Genomic DNA, 23,657 nt, shown 5'->3' on the forward strand with positions numbered 1-23,657 from the left:
ATCTGAGCTACAGCTCAGTCGGAAAAGCTGCTGTCTGGAAACAAGGAGTAGGGTGGAAGTCTAGCTACAACTGCTTCCGCACAGCTTTGCAGTTACAAAGGTGGCAAATTTTCATTTTGTGCAAGTGGTAGAGAAGGTGTGAGAGAGAGAGAGAGAACAGGAGCTTCCTGCATGGAAAGGGAAAGAGAAAGCAAGCTACAGAAAGGCAATTCACATGAGCAGCCCAGCCTGGGTTGGGCTGCTTGTGTGAAGTGTGATCCTGCCCCTGCTAGCCTGACTTTTAACCCTGGCCCTTAACCCGGGTTAGAGGGTGCAAGTGTGCAAAGGCGTAACTAGGGAAAATAGCGCCTAGGGCAAGCACTGAAATTGCGCCCCTGTCCAAACAGGAATGATGGGACTTGTAGTCAACAATATCTGGAAATCCTTGTTAAAAGGAACACTGTACCATCTAGACATGGTTGTTGATCAAAACCTGAAAACATGAGCCATCTCTGTAAAAGACTTAGAACAACAGTCAGGAGTTATGCGAGGATTCCAAGTGTCATTTTCTCTGTCTCATCTCATTCTTTTTTTAAAAAACATGACTTTGTCCTAGAGCAGGCATCCCCAAACTGCGGCCCTCCAGATGTTGCTGAACTACAGCTCCCAGCATCCCTAGACACAATTTTTTGTGGCTGGGTATGCTGGAAGTTGTAGTTCAGCAACATCTGGAGGGCCGCAGTTTGGGGATGCCTGTCCTAGAGGATCACCTGCCCAAATAGCCACTAGCAAAATAGGGGAAGAAGAAGGTGGTGTGTGTGTGTGGGGGGGTGTCTATAAACCAGTGAATGATTCCTGCCAGCCTTTGTCTTATGATGACTGTTGGCTCATGGTGGGGTATATGTGCATTCACCACACCAGTGCTTACTTTGACACCAAGAGGGAGGAGGATACATTAGTTTGCCACACTAGACAGAGGCATTTGCAACAGGAGCAGACAGCCAAGTTCCGCCAGGGCCAAAACCAGCCCCTGCCAGACTAAGAAATCATTGTAATTTGCCCCTTCCTGTCACAAGCAGTGTGCTGTTCTTTTATTATTGACTCTAACTCTCAGATATCCCAGTCATGGATGGAAAATTCAGGGTCAATTTACAAGAGACACATTTTCTATATGGAAGTTTCTTCTGTGCAGGTGTTGTGCAGAAACCCATGTGTAGTGACCGCCAGGGGCATAGCAAGGTTGGAACGGGCCAAGATGAGATTTTAAAATGGGCCCCCAGCCGCTCAAAGTCCAGGGCCTCCACACACCCCAGGCCCCCAAGGATTTAAGTCTGATATTTCAAAATAAGTATGCTGCCTGGAAATGCATTTCACTGAATACACACATGCACACCACACAGTATATAGTGATATACATTGAGTACTATATATTTGTGCTACTTTTAATGCCTAGAACACACTAGCAACGCTAATTATTAAAATGGCCCCCTCGCTGCAGATTAGCAAAGGAGACTTTCAACCATGCAGGGTGAGCCTATGTTTGTTTTCTCAGAATTCTGAACAAATTCAGTCAAGTTTGATTCCAGGAGGTTTTTCACAGGAGGCTTTTAAAGCCCTTTAACACACATCTCCTCTGGAATGGAGGTGCTGCATTCACATGTTGGCCAGATTGACCCTGAAGTCCCTGCGAGTTATTGGGGAGCAGTTCACACACAAGAAAAATAAAGTAAAATAAAATAAAAGCACCACACATGCTTCACAGTTCTCACTCAGACCTTCTGGGTTGCAAAACAACTTGAACATAAGTGCATTTATACATGAATGAAAGAAAGAATGAATAAATAAGTATTTGTTCCAGAAGTTTTTGTAATTTTCTGACATGAAACAAGCCACTTATAGGCCTTTTTAGACAGTTTTTGTTTTTAAAGCCAGCACATTTTTCAGTCTGTTTTAAATTAAATATTCAGAGACTTCTCACTCTTGCCCCACCCCCCATATCAAAGCCCTATGGCAAGCAGATCCCTATATACGGGGGTAACCACAAAAAGGAATTCACAGCCTACCTGGCAAAGGCTCTGCTGCAGGGAGCTCTGCCAGCCTCCTTCCTGCCTTGCTTGGGGCCTACTCGAGTTCAGGCTTCAGAGGGGCCTACTGGGAGGAGGCCTCTCTGGAAGCCCCACTGCCCACCCGCCGATAGCTGAGAGGCGCCAGGGGGAGAAGAGCTCTGCAGTTTGCAGGCTGCTCCGATCTAGGCCTCATTGCCGATCCTAGGCCAGAGCTGGAGGCAAGTGGCTGAGGGGCCCTGGGGCTGGGCAGGTGGGCAATGGGGTGGGGGTGGCAGGGACTGGCCACCTCAGTGGTGCCTAGGGCACGTGCCCTGCCTGTCCCCCCCCCCCCAGTTCCGCCTATGCAAGTGTGCCCTCAACCCTAGGTTGCCGATTGTGTGTGTGCTGAGGCTGCATGTAGCCAGAGCACACACAGAGTTGGGTGTCTAGGGTTCTTCACTCCTGGGGGAAACTGCCAATGCACCGTGCTTGTTGTGTGGTGCATTATGTGAATCCTGGAGGCCAGGACTCATTTTCCCAGCTGCCAGTGATCCAAACTGCTTGGAGCAGTGCAGATCGTATGGGTGCGTGATAGAGTGCCAAAGAGCTGCTCCTTGCTCGTCTGAGGAGAAGATAGGTTCAGCCCTGCCTCACACCCAGTGTCCCCTCTAACAGGGATTCCCAGATGTTGTTGACTACAACTCCCAGAATCCCCAAGCAAAAGCCATTGCAGCTGCGGATTCTGGGAGTTGTCATCAACATCTGGGATTCCCTGTTAGAGGGAACACTGCTCTCTTGCTCTCGCTCTCGCTCTCTCTCTCACACACACACACACACACACACACATACACACACCCCACCCATCAAGCTAGTGAGAACATCCATAGTCTTGTGCTCAAGGTTTTAGAGAATTCCTCACACGTGTATATATATTGAAGAGAAGTAAACAATGGTAGATTAAAAGCTGAGCTTCAGTGGGGGGGGGGCGGGCATTTTAAAATCTTGTCTCTTGGGCCCTCTCCAACCTTGCTACACCCTACATGAATGAATGAATCATAGTCCATCAGCATGAGGGTGCTTTCGAAATTAGACTCTGCAATGGGGTCACAGCGTATCTGCAAAGTGTGCTTCTATCCACACTTCCTGTGTTGTGACACTGCAGTCATTACACTGACAACAGGGTGCCGTGCACATTTCTGATGCCTTGTTTCAGATTTCATCGCTGTGATTTATTGCTATAACGTTGTGTGTCTGGTGTAAAAAGGTTGCTGTATTTTTCAGTTGTTAGTTTTTGCAAGATTGCTCCCCCTGCTGGAAGCTTTGCTATTTATGTTTTGAATGTGATCTGCCTGAACCAAAGCATTTTTCCACTGTTGAGCAGGTAATTTGGAAAGCACCCTGGGAACCTAAGTGTAAGAGCCTCCTGGTTTAACTGAAGCAATAAAGGGTGTTTAGTAGTGTCCCCACCCCCCACTGCCCCAACTAAGCTGCCAGCATCTCTAACATAGTAATTCAGGTGTAGATTCACCTCCGTGTATGGCTCACTGGTGCAGAAGGTAATTGATTCCACGCCCTGAGTTAACATTTTGCATCTGGCTCCAGTTGGCAGATCTCAGGATTCTAGTAAAGAACACAATGCAGTGGAACTGAGAAATGGCCACAGATGAAAAGCACCCATGCAGGGGAGAGAGATGGGCAGAAGGTCACAGGTTCTGTCCCTGGTGGCCACCACAGTGGGGAAGCAACCTGCCTAAAGAGCAGGAGGCTGTTGGTTTGAATCCCCACTGGTGTGTTTCCCAGAATATGGGAAACTCCTATATTGGGCAGCAGCAATATAGGAAGATGCTGAAAGGCATCATCTCTTACTGCGCAGGAGATGGCAATGGTCAACCCCTCCTGTATTCTACCAAAGACAACCACAGGGCTCTGTGGTCACCAGGAGTCAACACCGACTCAACGGCTCAACAACCTCTGTCCCAGGGAACCCCCCGGGTAGTAGGAAACAATCCCTGCCTGAGTCCCTGGAGAGCTGCAGAAATCAGAGCTAAGCTAGTCATGACACAGGAAATTCATGATAGATTTCGTTTATCAACAAATGTTTTCAGCGCATGTGCCCTGCCCCAGACAGGCCTTTCCCCCATATAGGTCCCTCCACATGTGTTTCTTGCCCATAATTTGAAAACATATAGGCGAGTATGATTCATTTCCCTAGTTGCCACAGCAGAGAACAGGGTATTGTTTCTGCCAGACACAAACATAGGCTTTGTTCCAAGAGGTATAGCATGAACTTTGAACTGATAGTGATTCTCGCCCACAATCTCACCTTGTCTACTGCTGACTCTCATTCTCTCACTCTCAGAAGCTCTAGAAACTCCAGCCGTCCTTCGGTGCTGCCATGGATCTCTTGGGGAGCCTCCTGGTCCTCTGCCTCTCCTGTCTGTTTGTCCTGGCCGTGCGGAGGAAGAGGGCCAAGCACCAGAACCTCCCCCCTGGCCCGACAACCCTGCCGCTTATCGGGAACCTCCTACAGCTGAAGACCAAGAACCTTATGGAACCCCTGCAGAAGGTAAGAAATGGGAATTTAGCTCTGCTGCATTTTCACTCCCTGGTCCCATCTCTGTTTAGGACTTTGGGCATGTTAATACTGCTGAATCTAGCCCCATAACAAAGCTACATGTCCTGCATCCCATCTGAAACTTCTTATCTCAGGTCAGCCACTGCAAAAAAAAAAAAAGTGAGTGACCAAATGTATTCTACTCTTAACGTTTTGCTTTCTCTTAGAGCACTTCTAGACAACAAATAAAGTGCTGTAACAGGGCTTTTCCAACTGCAATTTTATTCTCTCTCTCTCACACACACACACACTCTCTCTCTCTCTCTCTCTCTTGACCCCAGCAGATCTGTGTACCCATCTAGGTCCGAGGGGTCGTGTGCCCTGACCCTCCTGAACTGGCAGCCCTATAATCTGTGGGGAAGGCAAGTGTCTACTGCCTTGCCCACCACCCAGCCCTTCTCACTGTTTGTGAGAAAGGGCTCCTTGTCAATATGAAAGCAGCACCTTAGTGCTGTTTTCTCAGTGCCAGCTCTTGCTTTCTGTGAACTGATTTCTCTTCTGGCAAATGGTGGTTCTTCATGGGATACAAGGGCTGGAGCACAGGAGGTACTGAGAAAATCACAATAGGAACCTGTTTTGAATGTTTTCCATATAAACAAAGGGTGAATTCCCACTGCCGAAGACTACAGAAGCCTGCTGGTGGGTGTGGAAAGTGGAAAGTGAGTAAAGTCACACTTGGGAAAGCGTTTTTTAATTCAGCACTTTTTATTTCTGCTTGGAAGTGGCCTTACTCACTCTCCACCCTGCATTGTTCTCTTTCTCAGAAGTCCTAAGCATTTCCTTACCCCTGCCCTGGAAAATGGCCGTGCACCACAATGTATTTATTTATTTATCAAATTTGTATGCAGTCCCAAACTTCCATCTCTGGGTGGCTCACAACTACATTAAAAAGTTAAAACACATAAATAAATAAATACATACATACATACATACATACATACCTTACAACAGTTTAAAACCGCCATTAAATTCAATTGTTTGTTTGTTTGTATGTTTATTTGTTTAATTATTTAATAAATTTCTATGCTGCCCAAAACTCACATCTCTGGGCTGTTTACAATAAAAAATACCACTAAAACAAAATTAAAACATTAAAACAATTTAAAATGTAAAGCATGTTAAAAGTGTTAGCTATTAAAACTGTAAATCTAATTAAAAGCCTGGGTGAACAGATGTATCTTGAGTAACCTTTTAATGAGATGAGGAGGCTCTTATTTCAACATGGAGTGCATTCCAAAGCCTCAGGGCAGCAACAGAGAAGGCCCATCCCTGAGTAGCCACCAAACAGGCCTGTGGCAACTGTACACGAACCTCTTTGGATGATCTTAACGGGTGATGGGGACCATGGTGAAGAAGACATTCTCTTAAATACCCTGGACCTAAGCTTTATAGGTTATAACCAGTACTTCATATTTTGCCCAGAAACCTATCAGCAGCCAGTGTAGTTCTTTCAATACAGGAGTAGTGTGGTCTCTCCGAGATGACCCAGAGACCAACTTGTCTGCTGCATTCTGTACCAACTGCAGTTTCCGAACTATGTACAAAGGCAGCCCCACATAGAGCGCATTGCAGTAGTCAAGTCCGGAGGTGACCAGAAGATGTACCACTCTTCTCAGGTCATTTATCTCAAGAAACAGATGCAGCTGGCGTATCACCCTAAGCTGATAAAAAGCACCTCTGGCCACCATCTCAACCTGAGACACTAGAGGGAGGTTTGGATCCAGAAGCACCCCCAGACTGCACACCTGTTCCTTCTGGGGAAGTGTGACCCCACCCAGAATGGGCAGATCAAAATCATCTCCTGAGTTCCGACCCCGCATAATAAGTGCCTCGGTCTTATCTGGATTCAGTCTCAGTTTGTTATCCCTCATCCAGTCCATTACTGTCTCCAGGAAGGCAGTTAGGGAGGTTATGCCTTCTCCCGATGATGTTGATATGGAGAAATAGACTTGGATGTCATCAGCATACTGATAACACCCTGCACCAAATCTCCTGAGGATCTCTCCCAGCTGTTTCATGTAGATGTTAAACAACATCAGAGCCCATATGGAGCCCTGAGGGACACCATATGGAAGTTCAGAACAACAGTTTCCAAGGGACACCACTTGGAATCTGCCCGTGACGTAGGAGCAAAACGACCACGAAGCAATGCCTCCCATCCCCAACCCTCTCAGATGTTCCAGAAGGATACTATGGTCGATAGCATCAAAAGCTACTGAGAGATCTAAAAGGACTGACAGAGTCACATTCCCTCTGTTGATGCCCAATTGGAGATCATCCATCAGGCCGACCAGGACAGTCTCCACCTCCACAGCCTGCCCGAAAGCCAGTTTGAATGAAATGGGTGTAGAGAATCAGTTTCCTCCAAGACTGTCTGGAGCTGGGAGGCCACCACACTCTCAATTACCTTGCCCAGCCACGGAAGGTTGAAGACAGGCCTGTAGTTGCTCAACTCTGAGGGATCCAAGGTAGGCTTCTTCATAAGTGGTCTAATAATTGCCTCCTGAAGGCAAGGAGGCATCCTGCCCTCCCTCAGAGATGCATTTATAATCTCTATCAGGCCTTCTACAACAACCCTGCTGGCTGATAATAAAATAAGATGAGATGGACAAGGATCAAGAGAACAGGTGGTAGTCTGTACCATTCCAATCACCTTGTCCACATCCTCAGAAGTCACAAACTGAAACTGATCCAACTTATCCACATAAGAGGCGTCACTGTATATGTACCCTACCTATGGCTGGGAGACAAATCAGCCACTTGAATCCTCACCTATCAGCTGAAAACCAACAACCCAACATCAAATACTGGCCTGGTTTTTGCACTGAAGGAACATTGCTTGTTCCAGTTGATAATTGTTCACTGGGAATTAGGCAGGGGGAGTGCATACCCATTGACTCTGCTGGACCTCTCAATGGATTATGACACCATTGGCCCTTGCATCCTTCTGGCCCGCCTGGCAGGGATGGGGCTGAGAAGGGCACCATTTTGTAGTGGTTCGGGAAGGTGGTGCCCAAAGGTGGTGCTAGGGGACTCTTGCTCAGCTTTGTTCATTTTGTCTATGCCTCACAGCTTATCTCCTGATCCTGGTTCCTGATATCTGACTCTTCATGTTGGCATGGACACTCCAGCTTGCTTCATGGCCCAGTTCCTGATCTGCTGGCTCTGTGATGATGGATTTCTTTTATTACCTCTCTCTGCCACATCTCTGTATTCTGCTGTTTTTTTAATCTTCTTTATTTCATTTGATAGATATTGTTTTTAGTTTAACCACTTTGCATCCCTATGGGGAAAAGGTGGGATACAAATCTGTAAGTGAACAAAGAGCATTGTTTATGGGAACACATTTGTTTTGCCCCTGGTGGGAACATTTAAACAGGCGATCAACATACCCAAAATTCACGTCATGGTGGTTTCTCCCCCTCATTAGTCACCATTTCATCTGTTTGTCTGAATGCCTCTTCGCCTTGCCTAAGTTCTCTCCTCCCTGCTCTGTCTCTACAGATGTGTGAAAAATACGGACCCGTGTTCACCGTGTATTTTGGCCCAGAGCGGGTGGTGGTTCTCCACAGTTATGAGACAGTGAAGAAAGTTTTGGTCGAGCACGGAGCTGAGTTCACCGACCGAGGCAGCTTCCCAGCAGCAGATAAGACCAACAAAGGATTTGGTATTGTCCATCTGGGGGGGAAAGAGACATCATTTGCCAGAGCTGATGTGGTATAGTGAATAGGCTGCTGGATTTAGAGCAGGGAAGCTGGGTGGGAATCCCTCCTTAGCTATGAAGCTCATTGGCCAATCTTGGGCCCATCAGTAACTCTCAGCCTAACGTCTCGCAGGGTTGCTGTGGCGACAGATGCCTCAAATACCCTATTCAGACATTCAAAATATGTGCCAACCCAATATATGGGATAGTGAGTGCATCCACACAGTGGGTAGTGCCAGCAGTCATGATCCCATTTTGCCCTCCACACATGGAGTCTGAATGGATTCCGGAGGTATGAAAAGAGCTACGCTTTGTATTTGCCCATGTGAACAAAGTATGAAGGGATGCAGTGTTTGAAAAAAGGGTAGGCAACCTGAGGCTCTTCAGCTGTGGTCTGACTACAAATCCCATCAATCCTAGATACAATAAATTGTGGCTGGGATGATGGGATTTGTAGTCCAACAACAGCTGATGAGCCTTGGGTTGTCTATCTCTGTTTTGATGCATAGCATCCTCACTCACATTTCAGACAAGGCAAGCTGTGCACCCATTCTGATTTTCTCAGCCTGTCTTCTCCAGGTATCATCATGACCAGTGGTGAGCGTTGGGTTCAGCTCCGTCGTTTCTCCCTCACGACCTTGAGGGACTTTGGGATGGGTAAGAAAAGCATCGAGGAGCGAGTCCAAGAGGAGGTCAAGCACCTGGTGATGGAACTCCGGGCCAAAAACGGTTGGTGGTGAAAATGCACGCGTCCGATTCCTGTGAAGCCTGGTTGGTTTCATTCAAAGGAAATCCTAAACATTAGACAAAGGAATTTTGCACAGAGAAGAAAGCAGTTCACATGACTGAAAACTGGGTAGGACAAGCATCCTACCCAGCGTTGGGAGCTGTGTGTGCTCCTGATGCTTGATCATGTGTGAGCAAACAACTCAGGGTGGGGGAGATGATTGTGCGAGAGAGGAGCTGCGTAGGACAGCACCACCCTACTCTGCTCTCATAGTCAGTATTTTAACAAGGTAGGAGGAAAAGGTGTCCTATCCAGCTCCTCTCTCACAGATGAACCAACCGATAATGTTTTGTCTGTCATGTAAGGGACGGAGCACAAAAGCAACACAAACGCAACCCTGCAATTAAGTTCTGAGGTGTGAGCCTCTTCCAGCCCGCTGATGATTAGTACATGAATAGCACTCTGGAGTTCTCAGGGGCCTTCAGTGCATGACCTCAGTCATCCTTACAACCACAAGGGGTGTGCACAGAACCAAAAATTGTGGTTCGGTTAGAATTCGAATCAGTTCGAACCAAACCGTGTTGCTCCAAACAGGTTCGGTCGAACTGACTGGCCAGTCTAGTCTGTTTGACTAAACTGAATCGGCGGTTCAGGTGGCCAATATACTTGTAAAGGGGAATCTGGCGAGGATTCCCTTTTACATGTACAGGGGTGGGGGACCCTTCCAAAGATAAGGGGCAGCCAGACAGGGGTGGTGAGAGAGGTAATAAGCTCCTTGGCTGACCAGCAGAGCTGCCAGCATCTCTCGCTCACCATCCGTAGCTCAGCCCCAGGCACATTCCTCCCTCTTTCACCAAGCCACTGGCTTGGAAACAGCCCAGTTCTTGGCTCTGCGCATGGTAGTGCTGGCCTCCATGGCCATGAAAGTGGTGTCCACATATACAAGGATGCCATGCAAATAGGGGTGTGCACGGAACCGGCTGGTTTGGTTTGGTTCAAGTCTGACCTGGACCTGGGCCAGACAAGGCCAGTTTGGTCTGGCACCCCCTTGAAACCCCCCCCCCCCTCAGTTCAGTTTGGTCCTGGAATGGCATGACCCAGGCCATGCAGAGGCTCATTGAACAGGTGCGGCAGCTTCCAAAATGGCCACCGTGCTGAGGGGAAAGGCTGAAGAACAACTGAATGAGCCGGGTTTGGAAAGATGGAAGGCTGGCATGGGGGGCAGGCCGGGGGGAGGGTGTCAGTCCAGAGTTGAGCCAAACCAGGGGTTGTTCGGCTCAACCTCGAGCCTTCGGACCGAACCAGTTCTACTTCTAGCCGGTTCGGTACTGAACATGTTCTCACATCCCTACATGCAAATGCACATGCGCAGAGGCCAGAACCAAGCCGCTGAGGAGGGCCGCTCTAGGGAGGGTGAGCAGCGTCGGCAGCCATGCTGGCCAGCCAAGGAGCATATTATCTCTCTCACTGCCCTGCCCAGTCGCCTCTTACCATTGCCCAACCGGTTCACTCAAACTGGGCCTGGTTCCATTCAATCACAGACTTAACGCCCACCACCACCACCACCATTTGGTCCACAATCAAACCGCCAAACCAGACCTGTTTGAGGCGAGCCTGTTCTGCAATGAACCATTCATTCATACCTCTAACAACCACCCTAAAAGGTAGCTTAGCATTATATAGCGCTTAGCACTATCCCTCTGTAGGTTCTAATATAAACCTGCCTTCTTCTGAGTCAAACACTTTAAAAAAAAAAAAACCCACACATTTTTTCATATCTCGCTCTTCCTCTAAGGAGCCCAGAGGAGTTTACTACATACTTAAGTTTCACCTCACAACAACGAGAGAAGTGACTGGCCCAGAGTCACCCAGCAAGTCTCATGGCTGAATGGGGATTTGAACTCGGGTCTCCCCGGTCCTAGTCCGGCACTCTAACCACTACACCATGCTGGCTCTCTCACTTGGTCCACCTAGATCAGTATTGGGTCTGCACTGATAGATGGCACCTCTCTAGGCTTTCAGTCTTTCCTAGTCCTACCTGCAGACACCCGCAATTGAACCTGGGATCTTCTGCACGTAAAGCATTTGCTCTACTACTGAGGCATTTCACAGCTTTCCAATGTTCCACATGGGGGTCTTTCCCAACCCAAGCTGGCAATACTTCCAGGGACTGACTGACCCAAGACCTTCTGCGTGCAAATAAAGTACTTTGCCAACAGTGTACCACTCCCCTTCCCCTATGACCCCTTTCCCTTCAACTTGTGAAGTGAAGCCTCATCAACAACAGTGTGTGCACCGTGATGGAAGTCAGAAGTCAGAATCTCTGCTGCAACTTGATCTTGCATGTGTTTACACAGAATTAAAACCCATTGAGTTCAATGGGGCTTAGTCCTATGTAACTGTGCATGAGAGTGCTTGCTTGTGCACTCTCCAGGAGGGAAAAGGGGGGTCATGAGGGCAGCCGAGATGAATAGCCAGTGAATTCGTGGCTCAACTGAGATCTGGAGATTTCCACTGTGCTCACTCAGCAGGGCTTTGTCGCAATGGACTGACATTGATAGCTGGGTAGGTCCAAGCTCTGCAGTCTTTCCGATTTTCTCGGCAGGCCAGCCCTTCAACCCAGCGTCCCTTTTCAGCTCCGCTACTTGCAATGTGATCAGCCACATCCTCCTTGGAGAAAGGTTCGATTACCAAGATCATGAGTATCTCCAAATGCTTCAGTGGATCGTTGAAAGCTTCTGGCTTGCAAGCTCCGCTGCAGGGCAGGTGAGCAATCTTGGAAGAAGAATGAAATGAAAGTGATTGTGTGCTGATTGGGCCAGCGGCAGGTGGCGAAAGGGGTATGTGTGGTTTTTATATTGGCATGGTAGTGCCAGTATAGTTAAGATGTGGAGCTTCAACATTCCACTGCTATAAGCCCTGAAAATTCTATTGGCCATGAATTGGCCTATTGACCAATTCAATATTAATCTATTGAATTGTTTGTTCGATCTGCCTGAACATTTACAGGCATCAGCTAGATGACATCCCTCCAAATCCAGTGCAGATCTGATGTAAAGTGGCGGAGATGCAGTACTTTAAAAATAGGCCCATAAGTTCTTGAAAACAACTGTTGGCTACTTTTTTGCCGTAGGATAGCACGATAGATAGATAGATAGATAGATAGATAGATAGATAGATAGATAGATAGATAGATTTAATGTTTTACCTTTTTAAATTTTCAGGTATATGCTCAAGCACGATCCTGAGTTGTTTTCAAAAATTCACCCAGTATTTCCTGAGTTGTTAGCCTCTCAAGTCCCCTTAATTAGAAAGTAAAATCAAGGGCACAGATCAGCGATTTTCCCCACTGAGGCTTTTGAAGCCAGAGTTTGGAGGGGCAAATCCTGACTGGTTCTGAAGAGTCTCTCCCTGATTCAGAACTTAGCTTATTGATAAAGAAAGTCTAGGAGCACTTTGACACTTCTATATTTAAACATTCTCCTCCCCGTTTTACTTGATGGGCTTTTGCTTTCCCTTTCCATTGAGGTGAAAATAATATGGCTGAGTGAGGTCATCAGGGGATTTAGTGCTGGGTTTTATCAATATTCTGACACCCAAATCTATTTCTCCTTGTCATCAACATTGGGAAATGGTGTTAGCCCCTTAAATGCCTGCCTACAGGCAGTAATGGGCTGGATGAGGGATAATAAACTTAGGCTGAATCCAAGCAAGACAGAGGTGCTCATTGTTGGGGGTTGTAATCTACAAGATGACATAGAACATCCTGTTCTGGATGAGGTTACACTCCCCCAGAAAGAACTGGTTCATAGCTTGGGAGTGCTCTTGGACCCGGGTCTCACCCTGCTGCCTCAGGCTCAGGCTGTGGCAACGAGTGCTTTTTACCAGCTGTAGTGATGTTCATTGTGCCGTCTGGCCCGGTTCGGTCCAGCCCCCATTGAACCCCCCTTGTCTAGTCTGGTCCTTGGGGGTCCCCAAACTTTTTATTTTATTTTTTTAAAAAAAATTAGTTCTAAATACTTGCTGTAGGTTGCGGGGGAGTCCACGAGTGTTCCCCCTCCCCCCACTGGCCTCCCTCATCACTGCCGTGGCCAAGTAAATGTAGTATTTTTGGTCCTTTCGAGCCTCCGTAAAGGCGAGCGGCGGCCAATTTGACTGCCGCTGCACATGTGCAAATGCCCTCTGTGAGGCCGTAGACCATGCCAGGCCACGCAGAGGGCATTTGCACATGCACAGCAGTGGCCAAAATGGCCACCGCTCACCTTTACGAAGGCCGAAAAGGGCAAAAAAGATCACATGTACCCAGCCGCAGCGGTGATGAGGGAGGCTGGCAGGGGGAGAGTGAACCCTCACAGACACACACACCCTCGTGGCCTACAGAAAGATATATAGATATAGATATAGATATAGATATAGATATAGATATAGATATAGATAAAAAATTCGCGGACCTGTCCAGCGGTTCGGTTCTGGTCTGGACAGAACCAGGGCAGGAGTTTCGGTTCTATCCCAGACCCCCGATCCTCCAGACCAAACCTCCAAACTGCCAGACCACCGGACCGGTTCGCACATCCCTAACCAGCTGTGATTGATTCAACAACTCTGCCCATTCCTTGAGGAGAATAACCTGAAAACAGTGGTACACCAGCTGGTAACTTCCAGGTTGGACTACCGCAATGCGCTGTATGTAGGGCTACCTTTGTATGTAGTTCAGAAACTTCAGTTAGTTCAAAATGCAGCAGCCAGATTATTCTCTGGGTTTTCCTGGAGAGACCACATTATGCCTGTTCTTAAACAGTTGCACTGGCTGCCGATATGTTTCCAGGCAAAGTACAAAGTGCTGGTTGTTACCTTTAAAGCCCTGAATTAATTGATTGATTGATTGATTGATATACTGCCCTTCCAAAATGGCTCAGGGCAGTTTACAATTAAAACAAACCACTAAAACAATAAAAAGCTAAAACAAATTAAAAACAATATAACAACGATCAACAATTTAAAAACATTTTAAAACAGCAATTAAACAATTCCAGTAATTAAAAGCCCCAAAATCGGGTTAGAATTTAAAAACCCTGGAAAGCCAGGCCAAACAAATACGTTTGAATGGCTTCGGTCTGGGGGTACCTGAGAGAGCGCCTTTCTCTACAAGATCCCCACCACTCATTAAAATCATCAGGAGGGGTCTGTCTTCATTTTCCACTAGTCCATCTGGGATCGAGCCTTCTCAGTGGTTGCCCCTAGGTTTGGAATGCACTCCCTGTGGATATGAGAGGATTCTTTTCCTTGGAGGCTTTCAGGCTAGCCTTAAAGACCCATCTTTGTAACCTGGCTTTTAATGATATCTAGATTTAGTTTAAATTTTAATCAGGTATATTTATTTTTAAATTGTTTTATTATGTGTGTTTGATTTTAATGTAAACTGTCCTGAGCCACTTTAGGAAGGGTGATATATACATTGGATAGATGGATGGATGGAGTACAAACCAAGATAGATGGGTGGGGATGCATATGCATTTAAGATGCATGAATAAGTAAGTAATTTTTCCAGTGATGCAGACTGGTTTAATTTATATGAACATCACCTGTACTTAAAAATGAATACAAACCTACCGCGGAATTCACCATCACATGGATCAATTGATAAGCCCTCAGTCAATCCCTCTCCCACCCCCACCCCAGCTCTACAACCTCTTCCCCAGGATCATGGATTACTTGCCTGGCCCTCACCAAACCTACTTCAAAAACATCTTCAGCATTCAAGACTTGATAGCCCACAAGGTGAAAGACCACGAGGGAACCTTAGATCCCAACAATCCTCGGGACTTCATAGATTGCTTCCTCCTCAAGATGGAGCAGGTAGGAAATGGACGAAACCAGTGTTGGCTATAAGAAGCCAGGGTCCGAGCTTCTCATAGCCGACACTGAACCAAAGATTCCTAACGTGGGGTCCCCAGATGTTGTTGTACTACAGCTCCTATCACGCTAGTCACAATGGTCTTCAGGGATGCTGGGAGTTGCATTTTAACAACATATGGGCATACAAGACTGGGGACCACTGCTCTAAAGATTCCACGTGGAGGTGGGGGGAGACCTTACAGCAAGACAAAGGGATTACCTTGTGGCTGGCGTCTAAGCATCGTGCCAGCAACAGGGCTCTGAGCAATTTCTTCAGTGCTCTCCCTGCTTTCAGGAAAAGCACAATCCCAAGACTGAGTTTACTAGGGAGAACTTGATTATGACAGCTTTTGACATATTCCTTGCCGGGACGGAAACCACCAGCACCAGCCTGAGATACATCCTCATGGTCCTGACTGAACACCCAGCGGTAGAAGGTATACTAACTGAATGTTTGTTCTGCTTTAGGGTTGCCATGTTCTGGCTTTCCAAATCCAGGTGCTTAATTTGCATATTATGTAAATTGGCCTGAAAATCATTTTTGAGCAGAATAATGATTGCACGTTTTGCTCCATAACCCTGCTTCTACAAGGGCTAGAGTTTAACATTAATTTTTTTAAAAAAACACCAAAATCTGAAATCTGGGTGCTGCATGGGCTAAGAAATCTGGGTGAGATGCTTAAAATCCAGGTGAAACCCGAAATTCCGGGGGACATGGCAACTTTATTCTGCTTGCTAATAGACTGTGTGTTTCTTACAATAGGAACTTTAGTTATGGGGGTCATGTTTCTCAGGCAGTGGTTTCATCATTTGCAAACTGTTGTCTGTGTGACCCCCTTCCAGTCATGGCTTCTTAATTTCACTTGTTCTCTTCCCTGCCTTAAACCAAGGACCCCAGGGAGGTTACAATGTACCCTGGCCCCATTTTATCCTGAAAAGAACTCCAAGAAACAGGCTCGGCTGAGAGGGAGGGTCTTACTAAGGTAGTCCAGTGAGCCTATCAATCAAGGGGCCGCATTTCTATGCACTTGTCTCAGGTGGTGGACTTTTGGGGTGCCCTTCCATTGCCATTGGAGCCACAATTCGGGGTGACTTTTGCAAGCGTTGCACTCTTTGTGACACTTGCAAGAAGCACAGAGGGAGAAGAAGGGATTGCTGCTCACCTTCCCTCCTCCCTGCCTCCCCACCACTTTCAAAGCTAGGAACATAGGAACCTAGGAAACTGCCATATACTGAGTCAGACCATTGGTCTATCTAGCTCAGTATTGTCTTCACAGACTGGCAGCGGCTTCTCCAAGGTTGCAGGCAGGAATCTCTCTCAGCCCTATCTTGGAGAGGCTGCCAGGGAGGGAACTGGGAACCTTCTGCTCTTCCCAGTGCGGCTCCATCCCCTGAGGGGAATCTCTTGCAGTGCTCACACATCAAGTCTCCCATTCATATGCAACCAGGGCAGACCCTGCTTAGCTATGGGGACAAGTCATGCTTGCTACCACAAGACCAGCTTGAAAGGGGGCTGGCCGCCACCATGGGGTGCAGGCAAGGCATGGTAGCTTTTGTCCCCTTGCCTCAGGGTGGCATGATACCTCAGGCCACCCCTGTGGCCATCCTTCCAAGGTTGATCTGGCATCTCCAGGCATTGGCATCAGTCTTCAGGTGTGGTTGAAATCTTACATGAACATCTTACATGGTCTGTTGAAAGCGACCCCTGGAGATGGGAATGCTTGGAGATTGTGAAAAATGTTGGGGGGAATGCTGGGGAGAAAATCTCCAGGAAAAGCTTCTGTAGAGTTGGCAATACTATTGTTTGGGGAACAGCATGGCTGAGCAGGGATCTGGACCATGGTCTTCCACGTCCAAGCACAACGTTCCATCCACAATAATGCCTCGGAATTCCATGGCTGAGCATTAGCCAATGCAACATGAAGCCAAGGTAGGCAGAAAGCAGCTGAAGCTCAGTGAAAGAGCAACACCTTTGTATGCAGAAGGTCCAAGGTTCAACTTCTGGCATCTTCAATTAAAAGGATCTATGGTAGCAAGTTATAGAACTCCCTCCCCTCCGCCTCCCCTCCGCCTGAGGCCATGAAGAGCTGCTGCCAGTCAGAGCTGACAATACTGGGAACAACTGTCTGACCCGGAATGAGGCAACTTCCTTCCTTTGTAACCAACTGCATTGTTGTGCCTCCTAATAGCAGATGCAGCGATTAAGAGTGCCTTGTTCAGTTCCACACATGTAAGATTTCAACTTGCCACATTCTGGAAAATCTGTGAAAACTGGGGGTTAAGAACATAAGAACATAAAAACATAAGAACATCCATGCTAGATCAGACCCAAGGAGGCCCATCTAGTCCAGCATCCTGTTTCACACAGTGGCCCACCAGATGCCGCTGGAAGCCACAGGCAGGAGTTGAGGGCATGCCCTCTCTCCTGCTGTGACTCCCCTGCAACTGATACTCAGAGGCATCCTGCCTTTCAGGCTGGAGTTGGCCTATAGCCCTCAGACTAGTAGCCGATGATAGACCTCTCCTCCATGACATTATCCAAACCCCCCTTAAAGCCGTCCAGGTTGTTGGTTGTCACCACATCTTGTGGCAGAGAGTTCCACGAGCTTCCAGGACTTTGGCAAAGCCACGTCCACTTGAATCTCAATATCCCCTAGAAAAATCAACTGCAAGATGATAGGTTGAGAGCGGAGGAGGAGGAGAAGGAGGAGGAAGAGGCCATAGAAATTTGCCTCTAGAGTGTAACTTAAATGCCTCACTTTGGGATTCACTTCCAGCAAAGGTCCATGAGGAGATAGACCGGGAGATCGGCTGTGAGCGGCTTCCTGCCTTGAAGGACCGTCCTCAGATGCCATACACAGAAGCCGTCCTGCATGAGGCCCAGCGGTTTCTTGATTTCGTCCCTTTAGGAATTAACCGTATTGCAAGACGAGACTTTGATATTGAAGGCTTTACCATACCAAAGGTATTAGAATGGCTCAAGGTTTTTCTGCAAGGGCACTATATTGTAGCCTTCTAAAGGGTTAGTAAGTGCCCTCTTTGTTCCAAAGGTTATTTTTCCAGAACGGATGCATATAGTAGGATTTCAGACTCTGCAAACCCATTTTGTGAACTTTTTGTTGAAAAGCAGCATCTAAATATTCAAGAATAATAGTTCTAGGGAATAGGGGTGTGCACAAAACTGGCCTGAACAGGACTGGGCCAGTTTGGTTTTGTCCCCCATTGAACACTCCCACCCCCAGGTTCAGTTCATTTAAGGGGGGTTCGTGACTAAAAAAAAAAAAAATAAGTTTAGTACTTAACCCCTCCAGGGGGGTTCCCTGAGGAAGGCAAGAGGGGGGTGGTCCGCAGAGGTTCCCCCTCCCCCTATCAGCCTAACTCGTGGCAAAAATTGTCCTGTTCAGGCCTTCTTCGGCCCATTCCTGGCCTTTCCCCTGCCACCGCAGCCATTTTGGAGGCACTGTGCATGTGCAATGGGCCTCTGCGTGGTGTGGGTCATGACCCTGCTTGGACCCACCCACCCCAGTGGCCTTTTGATTGTGATTAAAAAGTTTTATAAATACATACAGCATTTCATATCTCCCAATGCACATGATCTCAAAGCTTGGTTTTCTACAGTCAGACTAAGGCTTTTATAAAGTAAAGCGTGCCACTGGGTCGGTGTCGACTCCTGGCGCCCACAGAGCCCTGTGTTTGTCTTTGGTAGAATACAGGAGGGGTGGACCATTGCCATCTCCCACACAGTATGAGACTATGGCTTTCAGCATCTTCCTATATCACTGCTGCCCGATATAGATGTTTGCCATAGTCTGGCAAACATACCAGCGGGATTTGAACCCGCAACCTCTGGCTTGCTAGTCAAGTCATTTCCCCGCTGCGCCATTAGCTGGCTGGTAAGACTTTTATACAAATCTTGAAATGAATGGTTAGCTGTCACTCTTGGGGAGTTGCCTTGTTGTCTTCTCTGCATATTACTATAGGGAACCACCATCTTCCCCATGCTGACTGCTGCATTGCATGACCCCAAACAATTTAAAAATCCACATCAGTTTGACCCAGAAAATTTCCTGGACGAAAGAGGAGCCTTCAAGAAGAATGGAGCCGACATGTCTTTCTCTGCAGGTAGGAATGGAACTGCCGCAAGGAAAAGGACATAAGCACAGCCCTGCTGGGTCAGACCAAAGGCCGATCTAGTCCAGCAGCCTCCATCCCAGGGTGACCCTCTAGGTGCCTCCAAGAAGACTAGACCTGTAGCCAAGTAGCCTCTCCTGCTATTACCCCTCCCAGCAGCTGGAATTCATAAGCATCCTGCCTCTGAACCTGCAGGTAACCATGTAGCGATCGTGATTGATCGCCACGGATAGGTCTATCGGCCACAAATTTGTCTCATCCCCTTTTCAGAGCTATCAGAGGCATAACTTGTGACACTGAATTCCAATCATTAACTATCCATTGTATGAAGAAGACCTTCCTTTTATCTGTTCTGAATCTCCTGCCAGTCAGTTTCACTGGATGTCTCTGAGTTCTAGTACTGAAAAGAGAGCAGTGGAGCTAATGCATAAGGATTTGATGAGATGGACTTTTCCTTCCGAAAAATAACCTGCTGGTGCCTTCTGTTTCCTTCTATTGCAGGGAAGAGGAGCTGCCTAGGAGAGGGCTTGGCCCGCATGGAGCTCTTCTTATACCTCACCAGCATCCTGCAGAACTTTCATCTCAAGCACCCTCCAGGAGTCACCAAAATCGACCTCTCACCGGATGTCAGTGGGGTTGGGAATGTGCCCCGCCAAGTCCAGATCTGTCTCTGCCCACGCTAATCAATGCCCATCCACCCTATGACATTGCTAGTGGGCCCTCAAGGACCTCCACCTTATCTCACTGATTCACTATACAGCTATGAAATATGTAAACTTTTTGTTTTAAGTTTCACTCTAATTTTGAGTTTTGAAAGAACTGGCAGCACCCTCTGCTGGTGGACACATAGATATTCAAAAGTTCCAGACTGACAGTTCCTTTGTCTGCAGACTGGATTATTTTTGATGCCCTGGTGGTTGCTATCATGGTTACCACTCTTATGAAAACCATGGCATCACATCTAAGCTGCAGAAAAGCTTGTTTCTACAGAGAAAATGTCAGGCTAGTTACTAGTATTTTCTTATGTTTATGCCTTGAACAGATTCAGTGAAGAAAACAAGGACTTTATCAATGATTTGGAAATGTACACCCGCTCCCACAAAGCAGAAGCAAATACATTAACATGCTTTAAAAGACACAAATTTGTGCTCTTTAAAAAATTACATTTTCCTACCAAGTTTGAAAAGATTTTTAAATTGCCCTACAAATACTTCCTTGGTAAAAGGTAAATTGGGCTGTCAAGTCGGTGTCGACACCTGGCATCCACAGAGCCCTGTGGTTGTCTTTGGTAGACTACAGGAGGGGTTTACCATTGCCTCCTCCTGTGCAGCATGAGATGATGCATAGGAACATAGGAAGCTGCCATATACTGAGTCAGACCATAGTTTCATCTCGCTCAGTATTGTCTACAAAAACTGGCAGCAGCTTCTCCAAGGTTGCAGGCAGGAATCTCTCTCAGCCCTATCTTGGAGAAGCCAGGGAAGGAACTTGGAGCCTAGATGCTCTTCCCAGAGTGGCTCCATCCCCTAAGGGGAATATCTTACAGGGCTCACACTTCTAGTCTCCCTTTCGTATGCAAACAGGGTGGATTCTGCTTAGCTTAAGGGGACAAGTCATGCTTGCTACCACAAGACGAGCTCTCTTCCCTTTTCAGCATCTTCCTATATTGCTGCTGCCTGATATAGTACCAGCAGGGATTCGAACCGGCAATCTTCCGCTTGTTAGAAGGGGAGAAAAAAGCTTTTCAGATATGGAGGAAAGATACTGCTGAGAAATATTATGCCCATGTTGGGTTGGGCACAGGCCACTGATGGATAATAAATATATGGTGGTAGAATTTATTGACTTTTGCAAATACTGAGAGGATTAACCTTTGCTGACATTAATGAAGACATCTTGAATTGATTATAAATACCTGAATTTAAACTAAGCTGCAACAAATTATGTATTATTATGTATTATGCTCCTTTGACCATAATACAGCTGAAATAGGTGTGGAATTTTATTCTAATAGTACATCTCCATGAATGGAAGTGGTGATTATTATAAGAAATGTTCTATTCAGTTATCGACTGTTGCCTAAATAGTTGAATAATATCACATATAAATGTAAAATGGCTGATTTGTGGAAGAAATCAAAAAGTAGAATTAATTGGAAAACAAGGGAAAGAACTTTCTAAATCTTGTGAAAATAGACTTACATCGCTTTTAAACCAGGACAACCCCAGTAATGTTTTGGATATCTTTTTCAAGTATTCAGTCTCTCAGAAACCTTTGAAGAGAATTATCGCATCATAGGAGAAGACCTGTGGTCTCCCATGAGAAAGATTTATTCCACAGCATTGAAGTTCTGAAGATCTAATTGGTATTTTATGATATATTATTGGATCTGCAAGTTTGCTTTATGGATTCTTAGTTAAACATTTGTCTCTAGCGCTGGCAAGAAAAAAATGTCTGTTTCCCTTCCTAATGCCCCCCTCCCTACTAACCTTCCTCCTTTATACTAAGCCCCAACCTTTACACAAACTAGTTATCAGGCATGACCCAGGCCACATAGGGGCCAATTGCAGAAGCATGGCGGCCTCCAAAATGGCTACCGCGCTGGAGGGGAAAGGCCTGAATGGGCCGATGAGCCAGCCGAACAGGCCAGTTTGGGCAGTAAGGGAGGCTGGCAGGGGGGAGGGGGAACCTCTCCAGACCCCCCACCTCCACCACCTCAAGCAACTCCCCCAGAGAGGGTAAGTTTGAAAAATATATATATATTTTTTTAATTTAAAAAATTGCAAAAACAAACAAACAAAACAAACCACGGGTAGGGTGTTCAAGGCGGTGCCGGACTGAACTGGTCTGGTTCAGACTCGAACCAAACCAGACTAGCCGGTTCTGTGCACACCCCTACAATGCAGATTCAAGTGAGCTTTTGAGTTAACTTCAAGGTTTCTTTGCCTAAAGACTGACCCTGTTAAAAAAAAACAACAACCCACCCTTTGGTTGCCTAAAACAAGCTAAACCTCACCTCAGCAGGAAAGTAGGTAAGGTTCTACGAACACTGCTCCCCTCCACAACAAAAGAGGATAATGACCACAGAAACTCAGGAGATGTGCTCATTAAAAACCTGATAGGTTTATTGGGTCTTTTCAACCTGACAGATAAGCCCTTGCATGTCCATTCGGTCTATTTACATACAAATTGTTTTTAACCTTTTCACGCCATTGTGCTTACTCTTGCACATCCAACAAAGGCAATGGATTCTTTTGAGATCCACAGGAATTCCCCTCCTCAGGTAGGAGGAACTGTCAGCATTTTGCCCCAGGGCACATTTTGGGCTATAACTGGCCCTAGTTTCATGAACCAGTGTCCTTCCCTTGGTCTCTATAACTTGGAGCCACCCACAGTTTGGGCAATTGACCTGACACCCACCATAACATCAGGCTGGGTCTTTCTCTTTGCACCATTCCTGCTCTCAGCCTCCAGATCGGCCTTCTTCACTGGCTCAGTCAGCACAACACACCTCACTGCTACGAGAAGCTGGCCACATAAGACCAGACCCCTTTGGGATTTACCCCTGCTGCCTAACCCCCGAACAGCATTTGGTTCTCTACTGCTGCCTCCCGGTTTCTGGTCCGTTTCTGAGAAAAGAAGTCTTTTGGTTGTACCTGAGCCATAAGGAAGGAGTGAGATAGCATAATAACCACTGCATCCCTCTGGGCTTCTCCCTATTCCTGTTCTTTCCTAAATCCAGAAACCTGTTTCTCTAAAGCCTCCTTTCTCTAGCCAGCCTGGAGTCATCTAATTCGGACACCAAGCTAAATTGCCTCTTTGCAAGCTACCTGTTTCATCTCTGTGATGTATTTTAGTAAAAATATTGCCTTTTCCCACTGTACCCCTAAACCCTTAAATAAACTGATTGTATTCGTGAATCTCAAGCTTCTCTCTGTCAGTTCACTTCCCTGGGACCAGAACTTTGCTCAAATTTATTCTGATGTGGGACTGCTGCATTCTAGTTTGCTAATTTCCCCACACAAGCCCAAATGCAGTTAGGGGTGTTCGCCACTCACCCTGGAGCAGTACCATTAACAGCCATGACATGCTCAAGCACCTTGAGCAGGAAGGGAATAGTGGCCACTGGGCTATAGTTGTTTACATCCTCTGGGTCCAGACTAGGTTGTTTTAGGAGTGGTTGAGTCTGGGCTCCTTGGAGGAAGAGCGGGATATAAATGTAAAATAATAATAATAACAACAACAACAACAACAACAACAAACAGGGGATAGTGAGTCCCCAGGGGCATTTTCCAAGGGGACTCACTATCCCCTCTGTTGTTTGTAATTGCCATGACCCCACTTTCACAAATACTAAACAAAACAGGCCTCGGATACCAAACATCTAAAACATCAAGTCAAATCAACCATCTGCTGTACATGGATGATCTGAAGCTGTATGGAAAGTCCCAGTTAGAAATTGAATCACTGCTAAACACTGTCCGTATATTCAGTAGCGATATAGCAATGGAGTTTGGACTAGACAAGTGTGCTGCATTAATAATGAAAAGAGGAAAAACAACA

General features: G+C 46.7%; 1 protein-coding gene across 2 annotated transcripts; it reads left to right on the forward strand.

Annotated features, from left to right (window-relative positions):
• The first annotated feature begins 2,130 nt into the window (after window positions 1-2,130).
• Window positions 2,131-23,014, forward strand: LOC128329877 (cytochrome P450 2C19-like). 2 transcript variants are annotated; one of them, XM_053261735.1, is made up of 10 exons: window positions 2,136-2,263; window positions 4,384-4,590; window positions 8,143-8,305; window positions 8,921-9,070; window positions 11,674-11,834; window positions 14,748-14,924; window positions 15,259-15,400; window positions 17,741-17,928; window positions 18,944-19,085; window positions 19,596-23,014. In XM_053261735.1, exons 2-10 carry the CDS (start codon window positions 4,420-4,422, stop codon window positions 19,775-19,777), a joined length of 1,476 nt encoding a protein of 491 aa, XP_053117710.1. In that variant the 5' UTR covers window positions 2,136-2,263; window positions 4,384-4,419; the 3' UTR covers window positions 19,778-23,014. The 2 variants fall into 2 exon arrangements, with proteins under 2 accessions (XP_053117711.1, XP_053117710.1); XM_053261736.1 differs by lacking the exon at window positions 18,944-19,085 and having other exon boundaries at window positions 2,131-2,263; window positions 19,596-19,743.
• The last annotated feature ends 643 nt before the right edge of the window (window positions 23,015-23,657 follow it).

Source organism: Hemicordylus capensis, chromosome 6, assembly GCF_027244095.1.
Source record: "Hemicordylus capensis ecotype Gifberg chromosome 6, rHemCap1.1.pri, whole genome shotgun sequence".
Lineage (NCBI taxonomy): Eukaryota > Metazoa > Chordata > Lepidosauria > Squamata > Cordylidae > Hemicordylus > Hemicordylus capensis.